Source organism: Dufourea novaeangliae, unplaced genomic scaffold, assembly GCF_001272555.1.
Source record: "Dufourea novaeangliae isolate 0120121106 unplaced genomic scaffold, ASM127255v1 scaffold6, whole genome shotgun sequence".
Taxonomy (NCBI): Eukaryota; Metazoa; Arthropoda; class Insecta; order Hymenoptera; family Halictidae; genus Dufourea; species Dufourea novaeangliae.
The window spans coordinates 845,243-856,822 of NW_015373900.1; the positions used below are offsets into that span (position 1 = coordinate 845,243).

Below are 11,580 nucleotides of genomic sequence, written 5' to 3' on the forward strand. Positions count from 1 at the left end.
AAACAAACGGACCTCCCCTCCGTCGACGCTTTTTTCACTCGATCGCCAGGGATTCTCGACTCGTCTTTCTCCCTACCTTTCGCCAGTTTCCCGTCGCCAGAGGAAAAGGAAGAGACGCGCGACACGGAGTCCCGTCGGCGAAGACCCTGTTTTGTTTGCTTGGTCGATGTACATAAAAAAAAACGAGCGTCCCTCTGGCGAGGATTACTATTAAGATCGTTCCAGGGAACGGAGGAAAGGCGCGACGATAACGCGACGGAAACGCCACCACGGTCGGTTACTTGTTACTTCTCGGACCGATCGCGGCATCGTTCAATCAGGTACGAGATACAACAGCCGCGCTTTTGCTTTTAGTCTTTAGCCTTCAACCTTCAGTCATTATTCTTCAACCATTAGTCTTCAACTTTCAATCTGCAACCATTAGTCTTAAAACTTTAGTCTTCAACCTTCAGTCTTCTACAATTTTCAACCTTCAGTGTTCAACCTTTAGCCATCTTCTACCATTCGTGGCATCCGTTTCGCTCGGCTTCCGACCGATTTCCGGTATCGTTCGCTTCGTGTTTCGCGACAAAAGGAGAAAGCGTCGCGATCGGTCCGCGGGATCGACCGGAATCGGAACGGGACGACGCTGGTTTGGCAACACTTACGATCCGAGAACAGGCAAAGGAAGAGCCGAGCCGTTCGTCGCGTGCGTCCGGAAGTCGAAACTTGACATTGTCGATGGGAAGTGTGACGCGCGAGTCAGAGCAAACATTCTTTCGTTCTTTTTCACCCAAGACGGACGAGGTGCGCCGTTCGTCGTTCTCTCTTCGCCCCTCCTTTCTAAACCGGGGATGATTCTCCTTGTTCATCGTTCGTAGCGTTCGTTGTGCCGTGTGCCCAGTCGTTTCGGTTTTCGTGCAGTCCGGTTCACCGTGCCCGCGCTACAAAGCAGTCGCGTGCCACCCTGCCACCAGCCATCCTACTACCTCCGATATGCAGTGGGTACAGAACACTTTTTTTTTAATTGGTCCAAGTGACTTGAGTTCTTCTGTGAAGTTAGAAACATTAATTTACTAAATGATGTGTAAAAGAAAATTTGAAAAAGTTTCAATCGGACGGAATTGCAAAGAAAATAACGGTCGCTTTTTACAACTTTTTTTCTTTGAGACTGGAGTGAAAATTTCGTAAATACATTTCGACGATTTGTGTTAGTTGTATACGAAATTTCATGAAAATCGGTAACGTTATGTGATACGAACGATTAAAAATGTTGAAAATCACAGTTTTTGGCAACTGTCGATCTAGAACTGTGGGAAATGTACGCCTTTAGTCTCAGTGTAGCCGTCGATCGGTATCAACAGATTCCTCGAACCGTTCGGAACGCGTGCATTTCGTATCGTGGACTTGTTTCAGGGCGAGATGAACGAAAGCCTGGTAAAGCGTGAGATCAAACGCGAGTGGGAGGACACTCGGGTCGAGGAAGACTCGGATCGGACGACTGGAAGTGCGAGTGGAACCAGGACATCGATCGAGGAACATCAACCGGTGGAAAATTCTCGAACGGTGATCACCGCCAGAAGGCACGTACGCACGATCACCACAGCCGGTCATATAACCGAAAACGTCCACGAAACGGAGCCCGAGACTGGATCCAACTCACCTGACGCGAACTCGATGCCGGACGATCTGCAAATTCAGCCGCACCATCGTCATCTTCAACAACAATCCGTCGATCAGCAGCATTGTCAATCGCAACCGCGCCACTATCAAGAGGAAAATCAACGTGACCAGGGGAACCATCAAGCCTCGCAACACTTCGTGCAAATCTCACGTGCTACCACGGATGTACAGCAACAGCATCAACATCGTCCTGGTGAACAGCAACGCGTTGTGTACGTGACCAGTAACGGGCAGGAAGTGAAGGTCGAGGTTCCAGAGACGGTAGATTCTGCCACGTTGTCGGTCAAGGAATCAACCAGGTAAGTATACAGGGTGGTTCCTAAAAACATGTGAAATACTTCAGAAACTTTTTATCTAGATCGTAGCTTCTCACAATTTATCGACACACCGTCCCCCCTTACAGAGTTTTCTTTTTTGTTCAGCGTCCCCTTCGGTTAAACAATCTCTGTTATAAAAATTTCCAAGTCTAGTTGCGTGTTTAATCTTTGGATCTTAAATAGTTAGACTGAAAATAAAGACATCAAAATAACTAGAACGCGCCCCTAGATCTCTTCAGCGCCCACTTTGGGAACCTATGATCTAGATAATGAGTTTGCCCATCTCTGACCTAGACCTAGGTCTGCAATATGATCCGTTAAAACAAAGGGAACTTACCCAAAGGTACGAGACCGGTGACGGACCGGAACGAACGGACGTGGAAAGTATGTACGTTTACGCGACGGACGGTCAACAGTTGCGCCGTGAGAGTCTCGCGATCGCGAGTCAGATGCAAGACAGAAGGATCCAGGTGCATCCAAGCACTGGTGGTCAGCAGAGGTACAGTCCCCGCGAAACTGGCCAATCTGGCGGCGGTGGAAACGGAACAACCAGTAGAATCTACCATCACGGTTCGCCGGTTCTGGTGCCAAGCAGCGAAGACTACGAAACGGGAACATCAAATGTGGCGACGTCTTCGTCGACGTCCGTGTCCGCGAGTGGTAATACGAGCGTCCAACTGGGATCACCAGCACCGCCTTATTCACCACCGATAGACGGTATCCACGGTGCGTCGAGTGGTCAACAGCAACAGCATCATTTGGTCCCTGGATACGCGGAAGCCGTGGCCGCTGCAGCTGCTGCAGCCGTGAATATCAAAGGATCGAGCACCTACACCACTCTAGAAACAGTAGCAATTCCTCCGTCGCAAGCGGTACAGTACGCCACGCAGTATATATCCGCTGGGGAAACATTTCAACAAGCACCAACTTACACCTACGCGAAATCTGGGGACCAAGTGATTCTAGCGTATCAGGCGGCCGCTCAGTTGGGCTCCCGTGTTGCTGGGGTAAGTATCTCCTTTTGCTATGCTTCGTTTCGTTGATTGATTTCGCTAATCGACCCGATATCGACAGGTGGAGTCACCGGGTAACACCTACATCAAAGGCGACCCGACTCTGGCCTCGTCGATAGGAGTGTCGCGCGCCGTACCACTCCATTACGAGCAACCACCATCTCCGGGTTCCCAGGTGACGCTGTACGGCGGTGGCGGTGGCAATGGCGGCGGTGGGGGAGGAGGAACCAGCTCGTACTCGTACCCAAAGTCCACCACATCCGGGGAATACTGGACCACAGCCGGAACACCACCCCCGCCCACGTTCGAGAGCATTCCAGGCTACCCAAACGTGACGGCGATCTCCGTAAACGACGGGGCTAACATGCAATTGTATTCCGGCGGTGGTTACAGCGTGTCGGCTGGAACCGCTGGTTCCCCGTGGCCGAATTTGTCCATTCCCGACTCGGACGAGAACTTCGATGGATCCATGGTCCCCACCGAGACGAAGGAGTGCTCCAGTTGCGGTACACCGACTCCTGGATGGAGACGAGACGAGACCGATCATTATTACTGCAATAACTGTATCTACACGAAAATGCACGGAGTCAACAGGCCGATCATGAGATGCGGCAAACCGAAACAACCTGTCACCCCGGTAATTCGTTTGGTTATTTCTTATAGGACTGTTTCATCGTTGGGTACATTTTGATGTCCTCTTTTTGTAATGGCAAACAAAAACATAGAGCATTCCATTTAAAAAAAAAACGTTACCATTAGAGAAATCTCAGGAGATATAACTTCGAATTTCCCCCCGAAAAAACTTTCACCCAAACGATTTTTACCGTTGTACCGTAACAAATAAGAGAATAATTAAGGGTGGCAGAGTTTGGTGAGACACCCTGTATATATAGAAGTCGATGGACCGTTTGCAAGATTCTCAAGATACTATATATTGTTCTCTTTTTCTTCCTTCTTTCTTTGTTCTCTCATAAAGCCAGCTACATACTCTGAATTCTCTGGCTATCCGTGCTGTTCGTCGCGTGCGAAAATTGGAACGACGCGAGCAGCGTTATCTACGCCCGAGCAAATACACGCTACGCGGGAATTACACCGATTGTTTACTCTAGTTTCGTCGCTTAGGCCGCTTCAATTTTCGTGGTTGCGATTGCGCGAACTGTAGGAACATTCTACGGACCGTGGATCTCGAGGCAGTGATGTTTAGAGATCGTGGTATCGTTTATTGAAAATACGCGTGTAATTTATATACCCGTTTTTCAGTCTGTATAGTTTTTACTACACGGGTACACGAATAATAAAATACACGGGTATGAACTGATTGAAACGCAGTTACATTAATTACACATGTACACGTGTAATGGAGATCTCTAATTGACCACGGAGAACGTTGACGAAATCATTGATTCTTTTCAGACGGGCGTTCGAAGGACGGGGGTGCAATGCGCGAACTGCAGGACCAGCAACACGACCCTCTGGCGGCGAAACAACAACGGTGAGCCAGTCTGCAACGCCTGTGGACTCTACTACAAGCTGCACAACGTAAGTTCCTTGTAGAATATTCCGATACAAAAATTGCTGCGAATCCCGCGGCAGTTTCCACGTTAAACATACACAGCATACAATCAAGGGCGTAGCCAGGGGGGGGGGGGGAATTTAATTTTAAAATTTTCAATGATTTATGACTTTAAAAACAAGTGTGTCTGGCTACGTACAGCCTTTTTCACTGTGGCAATCGATGTGTTAATATTTTTGCCCCCCCTCTGACTGATAACCTGGCTACGCCCATGCATGCAATACAGCTTCCGGTTAACCCGCGAACAGTCAACTCTGAATAGCAGGGCCACGATTTCTTTACCGATTATTCCCTCGAACGCATCGTCGCGATCACATCGCGCCGTATATGGCCACGTGTTTGTACAACTGTCGACCCGGATGAGACGCGCATAGAAAGAGTAACCGGTGTGAAACCGAATCATCCTTGTGATTCTCAATCATCCAAAGATTCCGTCTATCATTCCCCGTCGAGACAAGGCTGTTCTTTCGACGAAATTCTCGTTCGTGGTCACAGTAAATACTCGATGAGTGTTCGACGGTTCCTCGGCACTGAATATTAAATATTTTATAAATCAATAGTCATTCGACATCTGCTTGTCAGTGCCGAGGAACCTTCGAGCACTCATAAAAAATTTACTGTAACGTGATGTTACCGTGTGCCACAGCTCGAACCTTTCGTCGGTGATTCTTTCTTCCGTCCGTGCCTCCCTGCCGCTCTCGTTCCGAATAGTCGAGCGCACACACGGCTCGCCGGAAAACCAGCTCTCGCCGCGGTGAACAAACAACGTACCTACCTCCGGTATTTGTGCTGCTCGTAACCGGGATCGAGGCTCGCGACACACGCACGCACGCGTCGCGAACGGCCCGTGTGATTCGTCAAACTACGCCGAGTGGGATCTTTATACGATTATGCGGAACGACCAGAGATCTTCGTGACGAATCTCATTACACAATTTCTTGCTTCGATCTTCAAGTATCTCGATGAGTACCCATTCCGTTTTCCAGATAGCGCATGACGCCTTAAAGACGCCTATTTTAGGTCTAGGGCGTCTTTAAGCCGTCATGTACTATGGGAAACGAGCTAAGGAGAACATTATTTTGGGAGTTTAATCGTTACGAAATCATTGGAATTGACATTGACGGACATCACGGTCAGGAGGAAAAAACGCAGGGAGAACTTTTGGGCGCACCACGTTTCTCCATTTCTCGGTAATACATCGGAGCAATTTGTCGATTGACGTGTTATCGATGATGCTCTTTGCGATCGCGAACATCGATACGTACACCGAATCGATGATTTTTATCGCGTTTCACCAATCCAATTAAGCTTGCCACACCACCCCCACCCCTCCCGCCCATACACACATACTCACACCCCCATCGAAACCTTACCAGTTTTCGAATGTTTTATACGAAACAGGTAAACAGGCCACTTAGCATGAAGAAAGAAGGTATACAAACGAGGAAGAGGAAACCGAAGAGTCACTCTGGAATCAGCGGAAATCTGGCTGGGCCCAGCGGCATGCACAAGACCGAGATTAAGTCTAGCTTGCTCGGTGAGTCTTCGGTGAGCAAGTTTCTCAATCAGCTCTTTCTTTTCCCTTGTATCTATATTTTTTTATTCTCTGCGCCACGCTGAGTTCTTCGATCGACAGATAACTTAAGCTGCGTCTACACTGTATACCATAACACGTTATATAGCGAAGTTATATAACACTATTTTGCTACATAGTGTAGACGGAGCTTTAGTGTACCTACAGGCTACAGAATGAATTTAATGTCTATCGTTTCGCAATTTTTTCGCGTTTCTTAAAAAACGCACGCATTCCAATTTCTCTTGTGTACCTCCCGATCGTCCTTTTCCGTTCTCCCTGGACTAGTGATAGACGATACATTTCAATTGTATCGATACATATCCGATAGATATTTTGATACATCGATACTGTATCGCCCATCACTACCCTGGACATAATGCAGGACGGCATCGTTCGTCGCGTTTTTCGGGTAACGTAAAACGCAACCGTGAACGCGATCGCGCAAATCGTATCGGCGTCTCGAATCTCGTAGAACGTCGTCCTTGGCCAACGCGAAATTAAACTCGCGAATCGAGAACAAAGTCCAAAGCGAAGAGCAGCGAAAGTAAATAAAAGTTGATGATTCGTGTGCGCGCATTAGATGCCGGATATAGATAAGAGTTCGAGACGAGCATCGGAATCGTTGAATCGACGCTGAAAGACGAACGGGAAAATTACCAGAGGGGAGGTGTAAACGGAGAATGAGAGAAAACGGGTGAAAAAGGTCGCAATTATGGACATGGAAATGTAGACTGCGCGTCAGGCTGGAACGGCGTCCCAACTTTGGAAAGAGACAGATTACTTTCGGAGGATTTACTATCTCTTTCTAATATAGCTCAGTGAACCACTTAAAATCCAGACTCCCAGAACCTGACCCTCCCCCTCACTACTTAGATTTAAAAAGTGATGCCAAATCCTCCGAAAGCTATCTACCTCTTTCTAAACTTGGGACGCTCGTTTCAGGGAGATGCGCAGTCTATGTTCCCGTGTCTATGATCCGCAATTAACCGATCGTGTTTTTCTTTAACGTTTCAGTGGACTCGCTGCAGTTGAACGTGTACGGGAGCGGTAGCAGCGGTAACGGGGGCGGGGGCGTGGCCGTGGGCAGAATCGTTGACGGGACAGCGACAGGAATAGGGACTGGGAGAGAAAACGGAAACGGAAGCGGGAGCGAAAGAGGGAACGAAGAAACCGAGGAGAGACGTCCACCTGTAGGTACACCGACGACGGTGCAATTAGGACACGCGCACTCGCCCCTCGCATTACCCACTGCCGCCGTATTGAATCGTCAGACCACCCTCACGTAAGTGCCCTCGCGTTCTCTCGAGAAACAGCCTATATAGTCGCGTCACGAATTCGTTTCCGATGAATTCTTATAATTATTCCATACCAATGAAAAATTTGTATACGGTAGCACTTCGAGATTATTTAAAGAAAGCATACACATCGGTATCGAAAAAGAAATATAAAATTTATTTAAAAAAAAAAAAAATGCCATTCCCACGTGCGGAGCACTGGTTACGTAAATAATTGCTCGACGCGAATTAGTTAACGATCAATTGTTTTTCAGCGTGCCACCGTTAGAGCCAATCGTTAGTCAATCCAGCGGCGACCTGATCTCTGTCATAACTTCCACGACGGCTGTCCACGTCGAAAGAACTTAAGAAGGAGAAGGAGGGGATTTCGATGCCGAGAATCAAGAACAGGAAACGACGGAAGGATCGTGCTTCCGACGAGACTATTGGATGAGGAATTTTACCGACCAAGGCGACGCGAGTGCCACGAGCCGCCGCGTCGGCTCTGTTTTACCGACCGTCGGGATATCCTGCTCGGTTTTCCTATCAATCGAGGAAAACCATCAACGTGTCTGTCCTCTCGTTCGTATGTGATTCCGTTGCTTCTATTTATTCATAGATGCGAACAATCGTAATTTCGAGCTGTTCGAGATTATCCGCATTACATTTCGATCGCTTTCGCGCGATCGATTTCGAAGGGAAACGCCACGGCTGTGTCGCGCTATGAACTCATCTGGTACATACGCGCAAGTCTTTTCACCGGCCGCACTCTTCTTTACCGACTGACCTTTTACAGTGTCACCGGAGCTGTTCGCCCTCTGAGGAAGGAGGCGGGAATTGCGTATTTCGAAAGTTACTTCGCCACGTTCTGCCTCTTTCTTCTTCTTCTTCTTCTCTTTCTCCTTCTCCATCACCATCTCAATCTCCTTTTCCTTTTCCTCTCTCTTGCACCATATTGTCGTCGTTCGTCGTTGCTTTCACCACTGATTTCAACGCGAAACACACACTTTCGTCGTTGTTCGGCGCTTTGTTTCGCGCACACTTTGTAAATACACGGAACAACTTTTCAAACCTATCCTTGTCCTATCTACGTACAGCCGCACTCGCATAATACACGCGCGAGTGCATGTTATATACATGTACGCGCAACAGGTGCAAATATGTGTGTACATAAGTGTAGCTGCGAATCAAGGACCCCAAAGAATAGTATAATATATAAATATATATACATACATACATAATACGTACGCGTGTCGGAACGTTGTTTTCGGAAAAGACACAGAAACTCGAGAACACAACCGTGCAACTATTTATTTCCATCTTTCGCAAATACGCGTACGCGTTCAATCATCCAAATGGTGTAAATTGATTGTCGTTTGTGTTCTCCTACGCGACAATCACCGGAATTCCGTATTCCTTTTATCGAAGCGTGCGCGCTTTACGGATCGAACATATTTTGTATGCGTCTCTTTAAAATCCAATAAAACGATCAAGTCGACTGGCTGGTCGAGAAGATCGTAGTTTTCCAAATGGTTTTCAGTAGCCCGAAAATATATCCGAAATCGAAGTCCCCTTGTTTCTGTGCCTACGCCTGCAGTGGCATTTTCTTCGACGTGAGAATATTCCACCGTCGCGGCGGACAAGAGCCGAAAAACCTTGAAAAGGCGGATTCGCAACGAAACAGGGAAAAAGGATACGAGAAGAAGACGAGAACGATCTCGGCGAAACGCGGATCGGCGAAAGGAGCAAAAGGAGCAAAAGGAACGGATTCGAAGCGACTGGACGTCAGAAGAGGAACACGAGGAGAGAAGGAAAGGGAGAAAGAGAAAGAGACTACGCGTTTGAGCGCGTGATATGCGGACGGGCGCGTGTATGTATGTGTGTGGGTGCGCGAGAGAGCGAACGAGTCGGCAAGAAGAAGGCGGGAGGGAAAGGGAGAGAGAAATCGAGAGGGTCGTGAGTCCATCAGCCTAAAGAGTGGCTATCGTACCGGCTAAGGGCTATTCCATGTTAGCCGCTCTCAGCGAGCTCCTTTTTTTTCCTTCTCTTTATTCCCCTCCAGGACTTTTTGTAAGGCGCAAACGTGGCGCCGCCCTCGAGATCCCTTCTAGCGCGCAGAGGTTCTGAAAGATTCGTCGTCATCATCGTCGTGGTCATCATCGCCGTCGTCGTCATCGACGTCGTTGACGACGTTGTTTCTTCCTTTTTCCAATAAATTAGAAAGGATTTCATATGTGGGGTTCATACGCGCCTGTATGTACACCTACGAGCAATTCGGCTTCCACAAGGGGAAAAAGTGTCGTAGGGAAATTAACATTTATTTCGGGACTTGACATAAATTTACCAAGTGCTAGGAAGCGACTTTTCTGACGTCACTTTTTCTCCTAGCGGAAGCCGAGTTTGTTCGCGAGGGTACATAGGGAGGAACGTACGAAACGCATAATTTGTCGATCTAGTCGTGTTTTTTCAAAATCCACAACGTTGACCACATTTCCCTGGAAATCGTGTAGACAGGGGTAAGTTTTACGCTGAAAAGAGGCTTAAGGTCACGTCGATTTATCCCCGTAAAGCACGCGACGCGGCGGCGCTCGAAAACGATCGGGTGTCCGTGACACGGAATCTTTTGATTTCAGAGACACGGATCTCGGAAATGTGAACGTATCGCAGCCGTCTCTCTCGCAGTCTGTTCTCGTAAATGGTCATGATTAGACTGCGGATGTTTATGCAAATATCGATTTTGATGGACCGGTTCACGGACATTCCAGGAAGAATTTCTTCTCAATATTTAATGTTTCGTACAGTTCTAACTGAAGTAAGAACCTCATTAATTTATTTATATTCGTGCACATGTTAGATACGGTGTGTAAGTACCTAGTGAGTTTCACGTAATCGTGCACGCCACGAGTGTATGAAATTCGCAGTCTAGTTACGATCGACGAAAAGAGATTCACCGATTAACGGAAGATGGTGATCATAAAAGCTTTAGAATCTGTAGAGTCCAAGCTGATTCGGAAAATATCTTGCAAGTTGGACCGCGAGCATCAGACAGCGAGAGAAGGTGACCGGTGTTCGGATCGTTTGGAATTTAGGGGATGTCCGACGACGTTCCCTCTATCGTGGTGGCGCCAACCGGTGAACCTTATCGCGAACGAAGCACCGTTACCTCGGGCTCTTTAAAGAATTCTTTTCGATTCACTCGATTCTCGAATGCCTCAGCGATCCCAACTTTCCACCGATAACTCTCTCCGTCGCTTCGTCTCCATCCCCCCTTTTTCTCTATTTTTGTGTAAGGGAGACCGGGGTTGAAAGGAACAGTTTTTAGTTTTCATGAAATAAAGAAGTTTATGTTTTAGCTAGGGAGATTTAGTGTTAATTTAAACGGATAGGTTAGAGATTCGAGATTATTATCCATTTTATTATCATATCGCTGTCTCTCTTATTTATGAAATTATAAGCCTAGTTACAACTTACCCCTGATACTTCCAACCTCGGTCTCATTCATCTCTTACTAACAATTTGTTTGCTTCATAAACAGGCAGGCACACAAGCACGTCTCCTACACATCGAAGATGAACGATGATCATTCCTACAATCTCCGAAAAGATAAACTCGAACGAAAGCAAGCATTCCCGGTATTTCGGTCGGTTGGCGCAGATCACCCGTCGGAACTGGAAAAAAAGTATCTAGACGCGTGCTCGCGCATTCGACGTATCGGACCAATCAAACGAATCAGAAATTAACCATCGAGAAACAAACTCACGGTTCGCGTGCTATTTCGTCGTCGAACGGGCCGCCCCCTTCAGTTCCGTATCCGTATTCGTGTGGAAGGTGCAGGCAGGAAGCCCGCGAGGAGGCACGAGCGTCCGCGCCGCCATAAATAAGCTCGAAGCGCAACAAATTAGATCGCGCGATCCCGCGCAGAACATCGCTTAGCCTCGTCGCAGAGCTCGCGATATTTCACGGTCGAACCACGAACGTAAGTTAAGCCGTCCACCACGAGCCGCGCCTCACCTCGCCTTGTTTAGCCTTCCTCTCCTCTCCTCCCCATCGTCTGCGTCTCGCCTCGCCTCTTTCATGCCTCTTTCATGCCTCTTTCATGCCGTATTTTCTTGTTCCGCTCGACAATTCTACCCGGCCATTCTTTTCTTCCTCGGCCCGTTTCTTA

The 11,580-nt window shown here is 47.9% G+C and overlaps 1 protein-coding gene across 1 annotated transcript; it reads left to right on the top strand.

The window, feature by feature from the left end:
• The first annotated feature begins 1,401 nt into the window (after positions 1–1,401).
• LOC107193423 (transcription factor GATA-6-like) lies at positions 1,402–7,784 on the top strand. The gene is made up of 7 exons (XM_015582864.1): positions 1,402–1,961; positions 2,323–2,986; positions 3,054–3,629; positions 4,406–4,531; positions 5,967–6,102; positions 7,156–7,423; positions 7,691–7,784. The coding sequence occupies exons 1-7, from the start codon at positions 1,402–1,404 to the stop codon at positions 7,782–7,784; spliced, it is 2,424 nt and encodes an 807-aa protein (XP_015438350.1).
• The last annotated feature ends 3,796 nt before the right edge of the window (positions 7,785–11,580 follow it).

Bases quoted from the DNA above. Each gene is read 5' to 3' on its own strand.
- LOC107193423 (XM_015582864.1), top strand. From the start codon at position 1,402: ATGAACGAAAGCCTGGTAAAGCGTGAGATCAAACGCGAGTGGGAGGAC. The intron at 3,630-4,405 runs GTAATTCGTTTG...GATTCTTTTCAG, and splicing joins CGAAACAACCTGTCACCCCG to ACGGGCGTTCGAAGGACGGG. The intron at 7,424-7,690 runs GTAAGTGCCCTC...ATTGTTTTTCAG, and splicing joins AATCGTCAGACCACCCTCAC to CGTGCCACCGTTAGAGCCAA.